The 23588-nt window shown below is 35.5% G+C and overlaps 1 protein-coding gene across 1 annotated transcript in view; it reads right to left on the bottom strand.

Annotated features, from left to right (window-relative positions):
* Window positions 1-23588, bottom strand: part of mask (multiple ankyrin repeats single KH domain) — an 823307-nt gene that overhangs the window by 338949 nt on the left and 460770 nt on the right. The window contains 1 exon segment of the mRNA XM_090396371.1: window positions 22366-22563. Within this exon segment, the coding sequence (XP_090252497.1) occupies window positions 22366-22563 (198 nt within the window).

The raw sequence follows: 23588 nt of genomic DNA, 5'->3' as shown, positions 1-23588 counted from the left end.
GCAGGACACCAAAGTGTACAAAGGATTTCAAATTGGAAGTGATCACTATTTAGTCTTGAGCAGGATGAAATTGAATTTCATATTGAAAAGAATAACATGTAAGAAAGTTTTGAAGATAATAAATGTTTAGCAGCACTCAGATGGGAACTATAGACTAAAACACACAAAGATTATTGAAGAAAATATGAAAGAGTTTGAGAACAGGAACCAAACCTTGAAGATTCAGTGGCAAGCCTTGAAGAAAACTCTGATTGATTCAGCCAGAGAGGCATGTGGTGAGGTTGTCTTCAAGGATAGAAAAATTCTGAACTTCATGGTGGACACAGGAAGATAAAGAGGCAGTGAAGGAAAAGAAGAAAGCATATCAAAAGTTCCTGGCAAATAAGTCAGCCTGTGCTCTTAGAGAATACAGAGACAAATGTAAGAAAGCAAAACACTGTGTAAAAATAGCTAAACAAAAGTCATCGGAGGACTTTGGCAGAACATAGGAAAATAAATATCAAGAAGATGGTAAGATATTCTGGAGGTTGTTGAAGAAACTTAGAAATGGAGGAAAGACTGCTGTAAAAGGAGTTAGAGATGATAAAGGTGAAATGAAAACAGGAGAAAAAGATATCCTTCAAGTATGGAGTAATTACTTTGAAAATTTGCTAAATGAAATAAGCAGTGATGATAGCACAGTAGTAAAAAACACTGACCATGCATGCAGTCAGGAATACATATATTATATACATAATAATAAGTATGGTGGTATAAAAGTCTTACAGTGGCTACACTGCATAGTTCAAAATGCCTAGACAGAGGGACGAATTTCCAATGATTGGAGTAGAGCTCTCATAGTACCTCTATATAAAAAGGGAAATAAAACTGAATGTGAGAATTACAGAGGTATATCCCTATTGAGTGTTCCTGGTAAGATATATGAAAGTATACTTGAGAAACGGTTGAGAAGAATTGTGGAAGAAAAGCCAAGGTGGATTCAGGTCAAATAGAGGCAGTCAGGATCAGATCTTCACTTTACGACAAATAGTTGAGAAATCATGGGAATATAACAAAGATCTGTATTTAAGTTTTGTCGATTTGGAAAAGGCATATGAGAAGGTGCCAAGAGAGAAGCTATTCAATACGCTGCAGTTATATGGTGTCAATGGGGCCTTATATCAAGCAATACTTAGTCTTTATTTGAGTTGTAAGTCAGTAGTTAGAATTGAAGGAAGTACAGAAGATGGTTTAATGTTAAATCTGGTGTGAGACAAGGATGTACATTATCCCCTCTGTTATTCATTATCTATATGGATAACATTATGAAGGAAAGTGGTATTAAACGATATCAAAATTGGAGATGTTAATGTCAGCTCTTAGCTTTATGCGGATGATGTTATACTTCTAAATAAATCCACTATAAGTGTGCAAGATTCTCTGACTAAATTGAATAACTGTTTTAATAGATATGGCATGAAGGTCAGAAATAAAAAGATAAAGACAATGAAAATAGGCAGAATCATTGAAAATGTCATCTGTGTTGTGAATGGAGAACCTGTGGAACAAGTAAAACATTTCAGCTACTTAGGCACGATTTTTAGTGATGATGGTAAATTAAATATAGAAATAGACAACAGAATCAGCAAAGCTTTTATGGTGGGAAGTCACCTGAATAAATTCATATGGAATAAGAGAGAAATTAGTCAGAACACTAAATTAGCTCAGTGTTCAAACCAGTTTTAACTTATGAATCTGAGAGCTGGGTCAGAAGTAAAGCACTTGACCAAAGACTAGAGACCGCAGATATGAGAGTCCTGAGAAAGATTAGTGGTGTGAACAGATGCAGCAGTGGCAATATCATATTAAAAACGAGGATATTAGGAAAGAACTTGATATTGTCCGCATCCAGGAATGCGTTAGCAGAGCTAATCTGAGGTAGTATGGTCACATAAACAGAATGGGAGAGGAAAGATTAGCAAAACAAGTGTTCTCTGCCAGGTTGGCAGGAAAACAACCCACAGGAAGACCAAGATATAGGTGGACTGATACAGCACAAAGTGCCTTAGACGATAGAAATATAAGATCTGGTAATGTTGGAGTCTAGACAAGTAAGAGATTGATTTGGAGGAAAATTGTAGATAGGAAGATAGTAATGATGAAAATTTTTCATGTAGTACTATCATATCCTGTACACCCCTTGAGGGTACATGGCAGGAATTTGATGATGATGATGATAAAATAAATATTTAATTTTAATTAATATTTTAAATTAATTTATTAATTTTAATTAATTTTTCATTTAATTTATTTATTTTTAATTAATTACTGGATTTATTTTTTAATTAGGGGGTACTTGGTAATAATGAAAATTTAAGAAGGGGTATTTTGAGACTTCAGATATCTGAAGTTTGAGAAACACTGCATGTCTCACTATTGACCTCACTTTGTAAATTCTCTTGCTATCTCTAATGCAAATGTTGATGCTAGTTGCTTTACAAAACAATCTGAGGTTGAAATAATTGCTGAAAAGGAAAGTTTAGTGGGCCATGGTGATTGTGGTGAAATGATTCGGTCTGCAAAAGATGAAGTAAATATAGCAAAAGATCCAGGGTTGTGGCTTGATTTCTCTGCTGATGATGTGGCTTATTGGAATGCTTGTGGACTCAGTGAGTGTCAACACCAGGCCATTTGACAAGTCTTACCAACATTTTAGTAGTCGCAAACCAGTAAGATACTGCTCGCAGAAACTTTTTGTTGGGACAAAAGCCAATGGTGAGGAATACAAGAGAGAGTGGTTATTGTATTCACCATCAATGGGATCAGTTTATTGTTTTGTTTGTAAACTGTTTGCTCCTAAAAATTTCTCACATTTTGTTAGAAGAGAAGGGTTCAGTGACTAGCGAAATACTATTGTAATTGATCAACATGAAAAAAGCACTACTCACCGAAACTCTATGCTAACATACTTAACTCGCAGACAAGGTGTAGGGTTGGGACAACAGTTGGAAAAACAAAGACAGGAAGAGAGTGATTACTGGGAACATATCCGCGTTCAGCTAATGTATGAATAACATAGTTGTTATTCATACATTAGCTGAACGTGGCTTGGCTTTTCGAGGAACAGAAAAAAGATTTGGATCATTGCAAAATGAGAACTTTTTAGGGCTGCTTGAGCTCATATGTCAGTTTGATCCATTTTTAGCAGGTCACATTGCGAAATATGGAAATTGTGGCAAAGGAAATCCTTATCTGTCCAAAGCCACTGGTGAGCATTCAACTGATGGAAATGGAAATGAAAAAGATGGTATTGGAAATGAAAATGTCTTATGAAAATCTCTTAAAATCCTTATCTGATACCTGATGGGAGGCACATGCTATGGCAACAGCAGCAATTTTGAAATCTTTCCTTCAAATTTTAGAAGCGTTAGACTGTATAGCTGAAGACCAGTCACAAAAAAAGGAGACACTAGAAAAGAAGCAGATAATATTGCAAATAAGATGCAAGAGCTAAATTTCGTTTTTATGTTGAATTTTTGGAAATAGATTTTGCAAAATTTTCATAAGAGTAAGCCAAGTTCTACACAATGAAGATATCAACTTAAAAACATGTGAAGATCTGTATGGATCATTAGCTGACCAATTTTGCACTTCATGAAATGAATTTGAAAGATATGAAGCAGCTACAAAGGAAGTACTACCAGATATTGATTACAAGGCAGCTCAAACTCGCAAACGTATCAGAAAGAAGGTACCCAATGATGGAGATGCTGCAGAAGTATATCTGAATGCCAGAGATAAATTTGGTATTACCCCCTTTATACAATTGTTGACAAACTTGAAACTGAGATGAGAAGAAGAGGAGAGATATACAAAGAAATATCAGCGAGATTTTTTTTTCTAAGTGATGTGCCACATAATGCTACTTCAGTGACTTCATCATCTACTGAAATTGAAAGGTATTCTTAGTGTTGTCAAAAGCTAATTGATGCTTATCCAGAGGACTTGAACACTAATTGCTCAGCTGAGCTTCAGCAGTTTCACTCATATGTGTGCCATAAGTTCAGTGCAACAAAAAATGTAAAAACAAGATTCAGTCATGCTGAAGTTTATAAAATAATTGTAGAAGACAATACTGAGTGTGCCTTTCCAAATGTAGACATTGCCTTTTGTACATTTTTAACATTAATGGTCACAAATTGCTCAGCTGAGTGTTCATTTTCTCAGTTGAAGTATATTAAAATTCCCATCAGAACAACTATGCAACAAGGCAAGTTGAATGCCTTATCTCTACCAAGTATAGAAGCCGATGTGTTACGTAAGATTAATTTTGAGGATGTGATCAAAGACTTTGCAATTAAAAAAAGTAGGAGAAAACTTTTCAAATCTAAATAAAGTTGAAGTATACAAAAATAAACATTTATTTTATGGTTTATTATTGTTTATATTTTGAATTACATATATATAGGGCACCAAAATCTTTTGTCATTTAAGGGTACGTTAGGGAACAGTGAGGTGATGATGTCAAGCTGACTAGGATATCTGTATTATTAAGAATTAAGATTTTCGACAGAAGTTTTAAAATGGGTATTATTTAATGTATGGTAATGGGAAAGGAGGGAGATGTAAGAGATTTCAATGACTGTTTGCATAAAATATGGGGGGGGGGGAATCAGTAACATCAGCAGTAGGGTTCGGGGGGGGGTATGGATTTTAGGTAAGCTATATATCTGAGGTGAGGGACAGGAACCAAATGACTTAAGTTTCTTTATGATATCAGGAAACAAAGCAGAATTTTTTTTTTTGATTAGACATTAATTTCCTGATATGAGATTTAGTGGGATCATAATTTAAATGTTGTAGGTGGGGTAGTCACCAAGAATATATTCATTTTTCAAGCGTCGTCTAGAATTAGAAGAAAGACTAAAACGACTATCACTGGAACGTTTTTGAAAAGGATAGATAAGGTGGAAATGGGCTCATGGTGTTGTGAAGCATTATGCTTAATGGATGCACCAAGCTACAAGTGCTGAAAAAAGGAACTATGAGTGGGGAACAATATTACACCGACGGTCTTCGACGTCATGCTTGATTGTTCCGTGGTGCTGTAGGAAGAATTCATTTTTATGAATGACAATGACAAACCATATCATACATGAGCAGTGAAGGTACATCTGTAGACAGAGCATATTAATCGAATTGAGTGACCAGCAAGCTCTCCAGATCTCAGCCCAAAGAACACATTTTGGATGCAATACGGAGATGCATTATTACTCACAATTCCCCTACAGAGAATAAAAACAGGATCTTGTCTTTGCTCTAAAGGAGAGGTGGGCCAGTTTGCCTCAAGAACTCCTAAATTACTTGGTGCTAAGCATGGTGCAATATTGTGAGAGCTGCATTGCAGTTTAGGATGAACATATTCCATAATGAAATGCATCTCTGCATACTTTTCTGTAAGCACAGTACATTCATTTCTTAACTATGTTTTAAGAAATTTTTGACTTTTGTCAAAAACATATTGCAACTTAATTTATACAAAATTTATAACACATTTTTTGTATGTCTGCACAGTTAGCTTAGTGGCTATGCACAACCATATGCCTGTGGATAGTGTCCTAGGTTCGATTCCCATCGACGACGTGAGGAGCTCAAGGATCTTCCTCAGCCCTTGCCAAGTTAGCCTGCTTGGGTGTGGACAGCAGGGTTTTCCCCCTTAGTTTATCTGGGGTTTTTCTTCCCACAAGCAGGCAAACTGGCTCCATGAACACACATGGATACAGTTATGAATATCACTCTTAGGGGATGCAGCAGAGTGGTGGTGAACCGGCTGCATTAATACATCAGTAACCCCTCATTAGGAGGGGATTCAATCCATGACGGATGAGAGGGATAGGATAGGATTTTTTCCGTAATTTAATTTATTAATATGCTGGAAATAAATTTACGTCCACATTTGGCTATAGCCATGAGAAATTTTTTCATATACAGGTAAATACAATATCTAGTTCATCCTTAGCTTTTGGACACCAGTGTATTAAGCCTTCAGCATAGCCTTGAGCAGAATCATTGGAATATGATGATGATCAAGAGGCAGACCAAAAAGAACTTTGTTACAGTCCTTAAAGGAAAGGTCAGAATTATAAAGCTTCTGAGAGATGAAAAAATGGCCAGATGGCAAAGATTTCTTCATAGGCAACTCACACATCATGTAACAGATGAGAAAGAAGAAGGAATATTAATAACATTACTTGAAGTGCAAGGCTGAGCAATAAGCAGAAAATTCTTCTTATTTAAAAGTGATTGAAATTTATGAATACGACATTGTTAAACATTCATAAAAATCTTTTCTGTTGAGTCTGAAGATATTCTATAAACAATATCATATTAGTCAACAGGTAAAAACATTAGTTAATTCAGCAGTAATAGTAGAAGCAACATGGTGATTGATTAACAGATGTTTTATAGCTTTTGAATTGGACTGATTAATAGGAAATAACTTGCATGCCAATAGATGGCATGTGTTTGAGAAGAATGAAAATCTTGTAATTTTACATCAAGTTGGAAACAGCTGTCCTTTCCATCAACATTTTAAAATGCTTATTTTATTAACAGATTTAGCTCATTTCACCAATTCCCTTCTCAAACCAGATGTTTTTCAAAAAAATATCCTCTTTGTAAATGCATATGAAGAGAACTAAATATTAAAATGGCAGATGACATTGTCAATAAAATTATAGATGACAATAAAATTATAACTTAAATTATTAAAGTAAATTGAGTAAGGGAAAAAACTATCAGTTCTAGAATTTGTGTTCATCTCTTTTCAATTATACTGACAATGACTAAGAAACCTCACCAAAAAAAATTCTACATATATTAACATATGTTTTTCGAAAAACAGGTCTTGCTTGGATACATTTAAAAGCAATTAGCTTTGCTGTTGTAGGGTATTTGAGCAAAATACTCCATGCTTACTTCTGAGCTTCCCTGGCTGCTATACAATTATCATTCCACATTTTTGAAACTGCCTTCGTTACAACTGTGTAATACACCATCACATTCATTGAATCACTGATAAAGATGAGCTGACTGTTGCAGAAATAAATTCTGCTAGAGCAGAGTGAGCCATGCTTGTTCATTCTTCCATTGTGATGTATTACATGGTTGCCCATGTAAAAAGGAAGATATCACAGGGAAAAGGAAGGGTGAGCAGATAGTTAAATGAATGGCAATGACGGTTTGAATAAGTATGTGGAAGAACGTGTTGCATTTGTTGATCAAGAGGGAGAGACTGTTGCGGTCAAGCATGCATTCCACAACTCTTCCTCTGATGTTTGTTCAAGTACTACTCCATAGAATGCTGTGTCTGTTTAAATCCCATGTAAAAAGTATGGTAGGATGTAATTTTGATATGACACCATTAAGGTCATCTTGAGAAATATATGCAGCAGGAGGGAGGTATATGCAGCATACTCTTACTAGAGTTGTGACTAAGAATAGGATAGCAAAGCTTCTATATTGGTGTGGGACTGGAAGGGATTATGGTGCATAATAGGATGGTGACTCTGCATAGGCAGCCTCATCTCATGTCTTTATCAATGATGGTAACATTTTCTGATGCCAAGTCACTCAGTCAGGCAGAAGCATATTGGTTTATTCTTCTGCAAGAAGAACCTTGATGCCATCATTGTTTTGACTGAATCCACAGCAATTCCATTGTAGGATTCTTTATTTTTTTTTTGGTGATTCTTTAGTTGAGAAGTTTTGTTTTTATTAGTCTTCAATTTTTTTTCTCTTTTTTAAGAATTATGTACAGCTAGTGCCCATCACTTCTTCATCAAGAAAAAGCTACCAAATATCATCATATTGTACTCCTTCTAGTGCAGCACTTCCCAAACTGTGGGCTGTGGCCCCCTTGGGGGCTGTAGGTTTTGTTTAGGGGGGGCCGTGAAATAATGAAAACAAATTTAAAATGTTTTAAGACTAAGTAGATTTTTTGTATCTTAAAAGAAACGTATTTAATTTTCTTTATTTCTCTTTTGTTATTTTTTATATTTTAATGGAAAAAAATTTCACAAATTTTGTTTCCTGCATATTTCGGCACTTAATGAATATTAGTAAATATACGCTTATTTCTACAAGTTTCATTTCAAAGCAGAAATCTAAGAACTGCAGTTTCAAATATTTCACATTATATTGACTTTTTCTGTAGCAGTATTGAAACACATCCATCACATTAAATTGTTATTAAACTTATTTTATGTTTTCAATTCTTTTTTATTACTAATTGTTTTACGTTTCATGTGCTTGTACTGCAAATGTACAATAATAATATATCTATCTATATAAAAATCTGAGATAATGCCATATTGTTGGATTCTGATTATGTAGAGATTAGAGTAATTATTATTTGCTTCAGAATCCAACATGATCTTCCATCACAAAGGCTAGACTTGTAAATATTATTTAATGTATATAACTTATTTTAAAATTTAATATTCATATAACTGCCTTAATTTTGTCTAATATTTAATTATTTAATCAAAGATATATGTATGAATAATAAAAAGACTGTATTAAATATTAATAAGTTATTTTATTTATTGTTATGTCAATATTATAAGAACTTGTATTTGTAATTTAACTACGCATTTATTGAAATGCAAATATTCTATTTATTCTTGTTTGTGAAAGTTTAACGTTTTGTAATAACTGAATCTAGTTGTATAGCCTAATGTAACATTCGTGAGAATGTTTACGTTTATCGGTTGTCATAGAGATGCGTGAAATAAACGAGCGTGAGTGGAACAGAGTGTGGACTAAAAATAAGAGGAGAAAATATATACGTAGTAGGGGAATCGGAACGGAATTTTGGAACTAAAAGGTAGCAAGGAGATAAACTAGAGAAGTAGAAGTAAATAAAAGGTTCTTAAGGGTAGGAGTTGAGTGGATATTTTTTTATAAGTGAGCAAGGACGAAACGAGCTTTATAGTTAGCTGAAAGTATAATCAGCAGTAATAATGAAAAGGAAATTAATACTACAATCGGATAAAATAAAAAGCTGGATGTTTAAGGAAGAATTCTGAATGAACCCGGCTATTCTAGAATTGTGGCTTATTTCCGATTTGCCCTAAAAGGAACCTCACGGTGCTTAATTAGTTTATGAGTAGTAACGACGATAGTTGAAGTACCCTGTAATTGAAGTCTAGAATTCTGAAGTGCGTTTGATAGTGCTTTAAGTATAACCGTGGATAAGTCTTGTAGATGTGTTTTTATTAAGTAAGATAAATAAGTTCCATAGGTTTGCTCACAACATAATTGATGTATTAGGAACTATTTCCGATAAGGTTTATCATAGTGTATTATTTCTATGCTTGAAGAATTGTGTGTTAATTACGCTATGCTTAACGCTACTTTAACTGTGGAAACTCTTTGTGAATGAGAGTTGGAGATAAGAATTGTTTGAAAGATATTTTCAGCTATTAGTGCTTGTAATATTTTGAACTTATAGCATGACTGAGAATTGTGTGAAAACTGACTAGATTGGATGTTCCATTATATTAATTTAAGTGTAGAAATGTTGTAACCCAGAAGCTGAGAAGGTGCATGTGAAGACTTGGAAGATTGTGCTAATGTGATTAACTTGACTTAATGTTTGACTTGTTACTATTATTAAGAATTAGAAGTAAAATTTATGTATGTGTTATATGACCTATATTAAAAGCTTCATTTGTTAATCTAACTTTGTATTTGCCTGAATTTTTTTTTACTGCACCGTTCACAAAAATTCGAATCTAGCGGGAATCCCAGAAAGAAAATAAATACTTCGGCCTGAATGAATGAAAAGACTGCTAACTAACTTTGAATTGATCCTACTATTTCATATAGACTTATCTAAGGATAGAGTGGTGCAGTATAATAGAAATTTCTCTACCCTTGGATTAGTGATCAATTTACAATTAGTTGTGTTTTATTTTATGAAAGTGACTTGTAACAAGATGGCGGATTCGAACACAACAACATGAAGAAAACAACGTCACGACAATGTCAAATGTGTATGTAAGATATTAAAAATGTAATATTTGCATTTGATTTTTGAAATATTCGCTGTGTATTGAATATAAATACAATAAATATTAGAATAATATATGTCTATATTACGATTTTTTTCGAGGGGAAGGGGGGACTTTGAAATATTTCAATTTTTCTAAAGGGGGCCCTGACATCCAGAATTTTGGGAAGCACTGTTTTAGAGCACTAGGTATATTACTCATTTCATTTTCCTGTGGAAAAGCAGAGGTATACATGCTATCTATTTTCTTATTTTTTTTTTAATGTGGTTACCACCCACGAGAGGTTATTAATAAGCCTACAATACATTTCTACCATGGGTGGGCTTAGGATTTTTGTCCCCATTTTTGTCAATTTTATATATTTTTCATAATTTTTTTTTTAAATTTATTTATTTTTACATAGTCCACAAACCCTGCTTTAGAGACCAAACATGGAAGTTTTTTTTTTCAGCCATTTCAAACCTCCAATAATTGGGGTGGTGGTCTCACTCAGGGTGATGAAATTCATCTTCCACCTAAAGACAATCACAAACAACCATGCCCACAGCAGACTTTGAACTTGCAACCTGTTGGCTGGAGAGCAGGCATGCTAACCACATGGCCAACCAGGCCAGCAAGACTATTCATAAGTCATCTATTAATGAGTGTGGATGCATGTATTTGATCGTCTGTGGCAAACATTGCATTACCCTTTTTTAACAATAATAAGATTTTCACATGCTAAGACCATTTTTGGCATGTCTAGATTGAATTCATACTGACTACCTCTTTTTTATTTGCTCTAAGGAGATAGCAAGCAAATCATACCATTTAGAAATTCTATAGTTGTAAGAAGGGTGAATTGACATACATGCCAATAAATCACTTGACACTTTCTTTACAAATGACTTCTAGGAATAAGAGGATTTAATATATGTTACTGCTGCTACTACTGTGATATACTGTTTCTTTACCTTCTAATAGGAGATACATTTCTCTGTTTTTATTTTTGGATCTTTTGATCCTTCCATCTTTGCTCATTGGTATGCTGGATGTCTCACACACTCAGCAGTGTTCTGTTCTGAATGATATAATCACGTAATCACAAGAAAGATATTTATTTAACCAAATATTTCGGTCTGGAAATAGCAGACCATCGTCGGTGGTATTACAAGAACCGTTTAAAAAATATACAAGCTAGAATACTAACAATAGATCGTTGAAATTAGAACATGCCGCGTGATGTTATATCACTAAGTATGAAACGAAATATTTTGAAGTAGAAACATGATTGAATTTGCTATTAAAAAAAAAAAAAAAAAAAAAAAAAAAAAAAATTAATGAGTAATCTTGATTAGGCTTTCCCAGATTTTTGATATAGATATGCAGTCATTACGATTCAGGTTGGGATGATGGAGCAGGGCCTCCACGCTTTCCTTGAACAAACGTTCGAACCTATAACGGGATCTATGTAAGAGGCGCGTTTTGGACCAAAGGATGCTGTGGTCAGTTTCAATCCCGTGTTGAGCCAAACCAGACTTTTCAGGTTTATTGTGAAGAATGGATGATTGATGTTCTTGGATTCTTTTTTCAAGAGAACGTCCAGTCTGTCCAAAGTAAGAGAGATCACAGTTGCAAGGAATTTGATAAACTCCAGGAAGAGATAAAGTTGAGCGTTTGTCTTTAGGAGAAGGAAATTGAGAAGACAATTTGTTAATAGGAGAATACGTAGCTGTTAAATCATATTTCTTCAAAATTCTTGCGATAGGTTCTGAAATACCGGAGATATAAGGAATAGGTACTCGACGTATTGAATCTTTGTTGTTTTGTGGAGGATTATAAGATGTAAGAAGACGTTGAATACTTTTTTCAGAAAAGCCATTGAGTTTCATGTGTTGCTGGATAGTAGAAAGTTCTTTCTGTAGATAATCAAAAGTAGAACAATTAGTTTTGGCTCTTTTGATGAGACATTTTATAATTCCTGTTTTATGACATGGATGATGGGCTGATTCTTTCAGAATATAACGACCTGTGAATGTTGGTTTCCTGTATACTGTAGTTGTAAGAATATTTGAAGATGATCGGATGAGGAGAACGTCTAAAAAAGATAACTGGTTGTTTTCTTCTAATTCCATAGTAAACTTTATGCGATGATGTAAGGAATTAATACTGTTTAAAAAGGAAGATAAAGTGTTTTTACTGTGAGGCCAAATAGCAAATATGTCATCTATATATCTTACCCAAAAAGATGGTAGAGGGAAACTAGATGTGAAGAGGACTTTTTCTAAATGTTCCAAATAAAAGTTGGCTAAAGCTGGAGAAAGAGGACTTCCCATGGCTGTTCCTTCTACTTGGCTATAAAATTTGTTTTGACATATGAAATAACCAGAATGTATAACGAAATCGAATAGTTTTATAAAGAGCCAAAACTAATTGTTCTACTTTTGATTATCTACAGAAAGAACTTTCTACTATCCAGCAACACATGAAACTCAATGGCTTTTCTGAAAAAAGTATTCAACGTCTTCTTACATCTTATAATCCTCCACAAAACAACAAAGATTCAATACGTCGAGTACCTATTCCTTATATCTCCGGTATTTCAGAACCTATCGCAAGAATTTTGAAGAAATATGATTTAACAGCTACGTATTCTCCTATTAACAAATTGTCTTCTCAATTTCCTTCTCCTAAAGACAAACGCTCAACTTTATCTCTTCCTGGAGTTTATCAAATTCCTTGCAACTGTGATCTCTCTTACTTTGGACAGACTGGACGTTCTCTTGAAAAAAGAATCCAAGAACATCAATCATCCATTCTTCACAATAAACCTGAAAAGTCTGGTTTGGCTCAACACGGGATTGAAACTGACCACAGCATCCTTTGGTCCAAAACGCGCCTCTTACATAGATCCCGTTATAGGTTCGAACGTTTGTTCAAGGAAAGCGTGGAGGCCTTGCTCCATCATCCCAACCTGAATCGTAATGACTGCATATCTATATCAAAAATCTGGGAAAGCCTAATCAAGATTACTCATTAATTTTTTTTTTTTTTTTTTTTTTTTTTTTTTTTTTTTTTTTAATAGCAAATTCAATCATGTTTCTACTTCAAAATATTTCGTTTCATACTTAGTGATATAACATCACGCGGCATGTTCTAATTTCAACGATCTATTGTTAGTATTCTAGCTTGTATATTTTTTAAACGGTTCTTGTAATACCACCGACGATGGTCTGCTATTTCCAGACCGAAATATTTGGTTAAATAAATATCTTTCTTGTGATTACGTGATTATATCATTCAGTCTTATGTCGCAAGTATCCTTAAAACAACAAAGTGTTCTGTTCTTATAGTCTTTATTCTCATGATCTTCACTGCCACATCGGACATAGGTGGCAGAATCACAACCGGCAGTTTGAGAATAGCCATATTGCTGAAATATATAACAGTATAAAAGGTTTGAGATGTAGACCCATACTGAACAGCTGAGATAACCTGATTTGTCAGATGGTTTTAGAGTGTTGAATGTGTAAATATGACATTCCTAGTGGGATCCAGGTGCTCATTCACACATATAAGGATTCTATGGCTGTTACTGCTTGGTGTTTGAGTTCAGTGCAGATCTCATGGGCAGGAAATCAAGAGGGTCCTAAACTCACATTACACCTCACCTTTTTTTTTTGGGGGGGGGGGGGGTATTCCTCTGATAGATCTTCATGGAAGCAATTTCTGTAAGTGGACTATTGTAGCTGCTTCAACAAGGATATCTCCTGAATTCAATTTCTTTATAGATTTAGAAGATTCTGCTAATTCTTCCAAACCCTTCTGGATGAAGAATCGTGGCATTTTTTCCAAGTGAACATTCCTCAGATGAGTGCAAAATTAAGAAAAGTGTTGCATTTGTAGCATCTTGTGACATTTCTTTCATACTTTATTGTCTGTTGATGACTATGTTTCTGAACCTGGTGGGATCTTGTTAAACATCACTGATAAAAAAAGAGGATGAAAAGGTAGTCTCATCAGGAGTTCAATTCAGTGCCAAATTTCTCCATCCACCATGGAGACACACATGGATGTCCACTCTCTGGTTAGCAATGAGTGATGAAAGGAAATGGAACATTACAACCACCCTCGATGCAATACCAGCACTAAAGCAAGTCCCGTGCCGTCTCGAGACCTTGGGGAAGGAGACTTACTGCTACACCTTTCACCCTTGCAGCAGGCAAGCCCAATAACTGACTGATCATGGGTAGGCCACCCAGGTCCACCCATCTTAGTGAAGCAGAAGCCAAAGTGGTGTGGGGCTACCAGAATCTCCCTTTCTGAATTCCATATGTCACACCCTATGAAAAATATAGGGGCTAGGTGTCAGATCACAGTGATGGTCATTTGGAAGGAAGTCAGGAACTAAGGAGAAAGCATAGCAAGATAATATGAAGGAAAAGTGTCAGTACCATCAATGGGAGGTTCCCTTATCACCAGGAGCCACACATGGATGGAATTTAAGAAGAGGCATGATATGTATTGGGTGCATAAAAGAAAGTCCATGTTACCTATGATGAATCTTGTGACTACATATGAGATAGCCATATAATATTTTTCTTATAAGATGGTGTATCTATGGCATTCATTGTGGTATGAGGCCTTGTGAGGATCCCTGAGAAATATTTCCTGACAAAGGATTTATGCTCAAATGGATTTGTGATTTATGGCCAAAGACTCCAATCCGCTAAGAAAGCCAGAAATGGACAACTACTATCTGGCAATCTTGCATACTGCAGCAAAACTTGGGCCTCTGTGTGCGCACGGACAATGGAAAAGGCAACTTACCACAGAAAGACTGACCTTGCAGGCAAGCATGTAACAAAGTGATTCACAGCTTAGTCATGTTAATTTTTTGCCTCATGTAAAGTTATAGCATAGAGTTCTTTTAAAAAAGTTAGCTCTTCTGTTGATCTTTCTTTATTTTTATTTGTAGAGATTGGAGGTTCCAAAGTTTGGTACTCTACCCAATCAGAGGATGAACACTGTTGTCAGGGTCGTATATGTAGAGATGACGTAGCTCACAACAATATGGTGCCAGTTGTTTTAATGGAGTGCATATGATCCTGGAGATGACCTCAATGTAGAGGTCAAAATACAAAAGTTACATTTTTTTTTTAATCTGAAATGCTAGTCACTGTTCAATTACACTAAAGTAAAAAATCCTAATCATTCATGGAATGAATAAAAAAAATGCAACTAATATATCTAGCAAAAAATACATAAATATATCCTTAACTCCTTAAGCTCCTTAACTGTCTAGGAGATCTAAAAAGATTCTGAGACAAAAAGGTAATACAAAATGCATCAAGATGAGAAAAAAGTTTGGTCTTGATAAAACCCTCCAGAATTTGCTCTCAGATGGAAAAAGCTCTACTAAGAGAACATTATTCAAGAAAAAATTCACAGAATAAAATGAAGGATTTACAAAGAAATTATCTAAATCACTTCACCTGGATATCTGGGAAATTTTAGAAAGAATTACTAACAACACAGCTTCATATCACCTCAATAAGGACAAAGTTCTCATTTTGAAATTAACTAGGCCATCAACCTCTCAAGCCATACTCTTAATAAAGGAGACCTTTTGTTACTTGACAATGTCAAAAATAGTTGTTACTTGAAATTTTGACAGATTACCTATAATTTACCTTTAATTTACCTATAATTTCAGCACTCTGAAAGTTTGGCCAAAATTAGACTAGAAACAAGTGGCTTGTTAAAAATCATTAGAATACCTTAGAGGACCTTAACCAAGGAAGAAAATGCAGCCATGAAGTTGAGTATGAAAATGAATAAGAAATTCCTCATTACTAAAGGCAACAAAGATGTGATGGTTTTGTTACACACAAAAGATTCCTGGCAAAAAAAAAAAAAAAAAAAAAACTTACTTGTCTGATATCAATATATATAGGGCCAAAAAATAACCTGCCAGTGACACTGAAAGGAAGTCTAGCCAAGAAATTAACAACAACATGAAAGGAGTTGATAGGTCTTTCACCTCCTACATTAAAACTTCTCAAAACTTTATTATGAAAATTAAGAGACTATTTTAGATAACCAGGATTTCTTAGCTTTGAAATTCTTTGCAAACATGATATGCTCAGATAACTTCATGGAGCAAAACAACTTCTACCTTCTAAAAGAAGGGATGCTCGTTTTATCTTCCTCCCATTGCAATCTTTATGGAAACATTTAAGTAGAAACTTCTTGAATGTGCAAATTCAAACCCTTAGATTTGGCTTATACATGCCAATGAAAGATTTGTAATTTTATCACACAGCCATGTATGTAAAAAGCTATGTAAAAAAACAAACTTCTTACCATACTTGTATATCTAAAATAGTTGTCCATCAGGCTGTCTCTCATTTAGATTATATTGCAAACTGCACCTACTGATCAATTTGTACATGTAGATTCTTATCACCACTCAACAATTTCCTATTGTCACCAGAAATCAATGAGTGGTGATCAATTTGATCAACTGATGACCACGCATCAATTTGTGACAGGTAGATTCTTAAAGCTGAGAGGAATAATAAATAACCTCATAAAGAGAGCAGTAACAATTTGCTCAAATAAAAATGAACTCTAAACAGAACTACAATGATTAGATTCATCATTTTAAGAAAAGAGATACAATAAAAAGAAAACAGATAATAAACTGAAGACAATGATTTAAATAATAAGTCAAGCATGCTGCTCATTTACCGCGCATATCACAGTCTTTTTTTTTTTCTTTTTTTTTGGCTCCATTATTTATTTTCAGCACTATAATATTTTAAATTCACAGTTTCTTCAAATTCATTATTTCATTACTAGTTTTCTTCATGTTTTTCATTAAAGCTTTAAATTCATAGTTTGCTGAAATTCATATTTTCATTACTAGTTTTATTCGTATTTTTCATCTATCTGATTAACATTTCTATGCTCAGTTATTAGTTCCTCTTCAAACACTTTTCTAAATTATACCACCTGAGCTTTATCAAGTTGTTTTCCACTATATCATCCTTACCTTCAAAAATACTTCTGTTAATTAATTAATAATCTACCAAGATCCGGTGTCTCACATGGAGGGGACCATATTTCTGAAATTTAAAACAGCACATTGGATGCTGAGTTTAGGGCAAAACTCAGCAGTTGAGATATCTGGCTTTTACAGAAATTGGTGGTTTATGTGTGTTAAGGTAAGGCTGATATTCCTGATGACCTATCTTCCAGTGAAGCTACTTGTCCTTTTTACCCTTATTCTTTTTCTGTGCCTTTCTATCTATGAATGAGGGTTTTCCTTATATACGTCATTCCTTGATCTTTCAGTTAGGAGCAGATCTCATCTGAAATGCAGATGAGGAGGTCCTACTCCAATATTATTCCTCGAGAATAGTGAAAACATTTCCAGAGTTTTGGGGACTAACTGTGATTGGTATTCTCATGACGGATGCTGTGATGCCCACTAAATGGATGTTTGTTAATTGATTTTGGAAAACCTGCCAACCCACTTCCAAACTGTCCTAGATATACTACATTTTTCAGAGTGGGACATTCTTAAATTGAGTGTACTAACTAGAAAGTTGGTATATTTATTGCTCTCTCTGATTATTATTTTATTTATTTATTTATTTTGCATGGATGCTGCAATTTTATCTGAACAAGGTTGAGGGAAAGGGGCCTGAGAACTTGAGGATAAGAAAATTATTATACTCAAAGAGACGATTTGTTTCTGTGCCAGAGTTTGCAACCCACCATGGAGACACATCCATACCCTCTCTGACAAGCAATAACTGCACTGGGATGAAATCCTAGCTCGCCTCCAAGTGGTGCACCCTGGATAACACTAAAGAGCTAGAGCGACTTGGAAACCAGACTATCTTCTTGATCTCCTGGTTACAGCACACATGAACACACAAATTAGCTCTCTTAAGGGCAAGATGACTAGGAATATTGGTTCTGTTGTCCGAATTTGCCAAATTAACACTGAGGGTATATGTAGGGCAAAATGTGAATACCTCTGAAAGACTTTATATGACAACAATGTCAATGTTGTTCTTATTCAAGAGACTCACTGTAAGGATGAGGATCAGCTCCACTGCAGGGGCCAAATTCCTGGTTACATTATCACTGGAGCCACTTACCATCATGCACATGGCCTTGCCACCTATGTACGTAGTATCCTAGAAGATTCCCACCTCATTACACCCAGCATTGTCGGCAGCGTGCATCTGATAACAACTATGATATGGATCATAACCATCACCAACGTGTATACCCCCCCCCCCACCATTGTGGCCTCCACAAATTCTACCAGTGCACAACCACCCTGTGATGCATATAGGTGACTTTAACAGCTACCACATGCTATGGAAATATGCTTCCAACAATGAATGTGAGATGAATGGGCAGAAATTCACAACATGCACCTAATTTTCGATGCTAAGGATGGATCTTCCTTCAGGTCAGCAGCTTGGAACAGGGAGTACAACCCCAACCTCTGCTTCGTCACTCAAGACAACAAAGGATGACCGTTACCTACATCGAAAAGAGTTCTCTCCAACTTTCCACAAAGCCAACATAGACGAATTATATTAGAGGTAGGTCTGCAGGAATCCCTTGTCAGATCCATCCAATGTCCCTGCTGGAACTTCCAGAAAGCCGACTGGGATACATTTGCTGATGGATTGACAAATATGTCCGTTGGATCCCTCCAACAAGCAGTAATTGCAAGAGATCGATGAGATCTGTCTTAGCTGTAGGTAAGAAGACTATACCAAGAGGCTTCCGGAAGAAGTATATCTCTGGATGGGACGATGATAGTAATAAACTGTATCAAGAATATCTAGCGTGTGGCGATCCTGACATTGAAGATGAACTCATTCACAGAATTGACACTAGCCGACAAAAGAAATGGACTGAAACAGTAGAAATACTCAATTTTCGGGACTCCAGTAGAAAACCATGGAGCCGTCTAAGAAAACTAGGTAGTGCACCCGAACTGCCCGGGAACAATCAGCTATTTCTCCTAACCAATATGTATCACATATTATCAAGATATACCACCAAAGACAAACAACACACTCTTCAAATAAAAAGAGAACTTACATATTTGAAAAATAACAGACCATCAGACCCTTTATATTCACGACCCTTCACTCTTGAAGATATTAACACTACTCTAATGGATATGAACTCAGGCAAGGCTCCAGGTTCCGATGGAATTCATCCTGATTTCCTGTTGAAGACAGGCCAAAAAGCTCGACAGTGGTTGGCTTGCTTTTTCTCTGACATTCTCCAGACTGGTAGACTCCCAAAAGAGTTTAAGAGAACAAAAATTATCCCCATCTTAAAAACCAGGAAAAACCAACAACAAACCAGAAAACTACCACCCTATTGACCTGCTTAGAACCTGTTATAAGCTCCTAGAAAGGCTCATCCTCAACAGAATTGCCCCTAAGATAATAGAACAAGTCCCAGTAGAACAGGTCAGATTCAGACATAAACGAAGCTGCTGTGATCAGGTTCTGTCACTTGAACCACACATATAGAGGCAGGCTACCAACAATGCCGGAAAGTAGCTGTAGCTTTTGTAGATCTTACCGCAGCTTATGATACAGTCTGGAGGCATGGCACAGTCTGCAAGTTGCTTTGGGCAGTCCCATGCAGAACCATAGCAAAACTAATCAATAACATGCTAAGCAACCGCCTATTCCAAGTGTGCATGGACGAGAACAAAAGTAAACAAAGAACATTGGATAATGGCAACAAGGATCAGTTCTGGCTCCCCTCTTTTTCAACTTATACATCGCAGATTTGCCTAATACAGCCTCCAAGAAGTTTTGCTATGCTGATGACATTGCTCTAGCCACCAGACACACCAATTTTACTACAATGAAAGATACACTAACAAACGACCTTGCAGTCCTAGATGAATACTTCAGCAAATGGAGATTATGCCAAAATCCTAGCAAAACAGAAGTTTCATGCTTCCACCTGAACAATAACCAGGCTAACAACGAACGCATGGTCTACTTCAACCACAAACTGCTATGCTACCACAGATTCCCGAAATATCTGGGCGTCACTCTGGACAGAACATCTTTTAAACCACATCTCATTAACACAGCATCCAAGCTAAAAACAAGAACCAATATACTGCAAAAACTATGTGGAACAACTTCGGGTGCCTCAGCAATAACGCTTCGCTGCATTGCTGTTGGTCTCGTTTACTCTACAGCTGAATACTGCTCACCTGTATGGTTGAACAGCACCCATGTGTATTTGGTTGCTGCTCAGCTTAACTCCACTATGCACCTTATTTTTGGAACTGTAAAATCAACCCCAACCTACTGGCTCCCAGTGCTAAGCAACATTCTACCTCCACACATCTGCAGATCCAACTTTCTTCTATATGAATACAGCAAAATCATGGAAATCCAAAATCTTCCAATCCATGAAGACATCCCACCCCTAGAAATAAACAGGCTAAAGTCAAGGCACCCTCCAATCTTAACAGCAAAAAATCTTGCAGAGACAAATTTCAACATGAAGGAGAAGTGGAAAGTATCCTGGTGAAACATTTCAACAGGAGTCTTCCATGAATTAGTGGACCCAACACAGATACCTTCGGGTTTTGACCTACTTCAGAAAACTAGGTCTGCCCGAAGGCAGACCTAGTTTTCCGAAAACCACCTTTACAAATGGGGCAGATTGCCTCACCTAGGTGTGACTGTGGATCACCCCACCAGACAATTAATCATATTACAACAGAATGTGTCCAACGTGCATATAGTGGAAACGTGTCAGACTTCATCCATGCTACCCCAAGTGCAGCTGATCTGGATAATCAACTTAGACATTCAGTTGTAGCCTATTCTTGAGTGTCTCTTTTATGATGGTATTATGTCTTATTATTGTACATTATGTCTATTACTATGTCCATGTATATATATTAAGGATTAATGTAATGTAACTTTTCATGTGTGAGCCATACACTAAATAAATAAATAATAAAATAACTGCCCTGAAGAGTGGAATGTTATGGCTAACCCAGATGATATAATGATACCAGAGCAAGCTTTGTGCTCTATCCAAAGATCATGAGGAAGGAGATTTCCTGCAATACCAATGACCTTTGCAGATAAGTTCACTTAGCCAAATGATCCTGACCAGGCCATCATGGACCACCCATCATGCTGAAGCAGAGATCAAGGTAGAGTACGAGTACCATGATTCCCCCTTTCTGGATCCCAAAGATCCATGATAAGGCATTTGATCCTCATGATGATGGGCTACAAGATAGGATAGTAAACCTGACAACATTTGGAGGTTGAAGTTATATCAGCATGCTTATGTTGTTGTTTAGTGTTATGTCTGTTTTTTGAGAATTGAAGATTATGTCATATTTTTTCTTTACTGTTTTTGCTGAATCATACACTGTGGTCATGATAACGTTACAGAACTTGTTTCCCCGCACACTTACATGATCATCTAGGCACTAATTATGAATCACTCTTTCTAATGCATCAATTTCACACAAAACTCGTCTTTTCCCTGATTTCGAGTTTCCAGCTGCATCACTTCATCTGTTTAGTTAATGGGGAATGTCTGTGGTAGTAGTACCACAGATGCCATCATCCTTACCATATGGTCGGATCCTGGTGCACTGTGTGTGTGCTCATGCCTGTTATAAAAATAAAAGATAACTAATTTTGTTCAAGAGTACTTTCAAATTTGCCTGGAGATGTTCAGAACTTAATTATTGATGTATTTTGATTTAGCATTAGTTTTGAGGGAAACCACTTTTAAAAATGATTAAACACAAGAGTTAATATTCAAATTCAAATAAAATTTGAGAGTTAACAAGAGAAAGAGGAAGAAGAGAGGGAAACCAGGCATAAAACATGGCAAAATGCAGTACAGGCTTAATAGGCATTCAATGCTGTCTCACAGAGTGATGAATGTCGTCTAACATCTAAAGGTCTAATTGGGAGAATAAATGCTATATAGCATATTATGGAATCTAAGCACAAACGAGTATTGTTCAAAAATATGTCAAAACAGGGTGGACAGGCATGTATGCAGCAGTTGACTTGGCACAGGCATGCATGTGAATCTTATCCACAGGAGCTTGGTATCTATCACACATTCAGTACTTAAGCCAGCTTAAGGGTAGATCATCTCCAGAAACCAGACCAACATACTTTTTCAAGCTGCTGGTCTCATACCTGTCAATGAAAATCTTATACTACCAAAATATATTCATCAATCAATAAAAACAACTAAGAAACATTCATACTTGTTCTTGTTTTTCTCTTTTCTTTCTCCTTTTTCTTTCTCGTCTTCGAGCAGCAGCTGCACGCCTACTTTCCTCTCTTGATCGCTCTTGGTCAAGTTCTGCTAGAAGAATTGTAGCATACTTGTTAGCTTCTGCAGCTTGTCGTTCCTTAGCAGCCCGAATAAGTTCCATACACTGATGGCATTTCTTTAATAGTTCCTGAAGAGTGGACGAGGGAAAAAAAAAAAAACAGTGAGAGAGAGAACATTAAATTTAGAAATCTTAATATATAAAATATTTTAAAGTTAATATAGATAATCATAAGTAAGTCATCTTATAAATAGACATGGTTTGAGTCAAAAACTGCAAAGAGACACCATGCGGGCTTCCAGAACTCAATAAAATATGGGAATTATTATCCGACTATAGCTTGCTTTGTCTGTTCTGCATAAGGGAAAACCTAAAGTTTGTGGAATTAATGAGAAGAATTTTCTTCCATATCAGTCAAACACAATACCCTACAATAAGGTTCCTGATGTCGTGAGCAAATGTATGCTAGTCCAAGGCAATATTGTTTCACCATTATTATAAACTATGGAAATTCTATTTCTTTTTATCAAAGTAAAAGTTGGTTTAGATATGAGTAGAGTATAACAGATAAGCTACATATATGTGACAAAATAAAGAATTTCTTCTTTTGTACTTTCAAGTGTATGATATAAGCAGTTACAGCAATCATATTTAGAGAGGATTTTCTTAAACAATTCTTCAGTTATTTAAATTCAGGCCTATGTTAAAAGCAAAGAACACTCAAACAGAATATTATTTCTCTTTCATTATTCTTTAATAAATAAAAAAAATAAAAAAGTGTACATTGATCAAAATCATTACTGAATAACATATGGGTGCAAAGCACTCCTTAACATTAAGTGTCATGCCAGGCTGGGTCCTGTACTTGCTGACTATATATAACAGGGGTGTCAACTCCAGAACTTGCTGACTATATATAAAAGGGGTGTCAACTAATGTTTGCATAAGATCTACATTGTCCATACAGATATATCTGCGATCTACCTTTTTCAAAATTGCAGTATAAGGTATAAGATTTCTAATTTATGTTTAGACAAAGAAAAAATTATCGTAATATTATTTATTATTGTTACAATATATTATTATAATTATCATAACATTAATTAGTTATAATGCTTAAAAGAATATTGCAGTTTTTTAACCACACTGATTAA

This window comes from Typopeltis vanoorti, chromosome 8 (genome assembly GCF_054136105.1).
Source record: "Typopeltis vanoorti isolate ZY-2024b chromosome 8, IOZ_Tvanoo_1.0, whole genome shotgun sequence".
In the NCBI taxonomy this organism is placed as follows: Eukaryota; Metazoa; Arthropoda; class Arachnida; order Uropygi; family Thelyphonidae; genus Typopeltis; species Typopeltis vanoorti.
The sequence above is the reverse complement of the archived record's forward strand: the minus strand, read 5'-3'. Positions and strand labels throughout refer to the sequence as shown.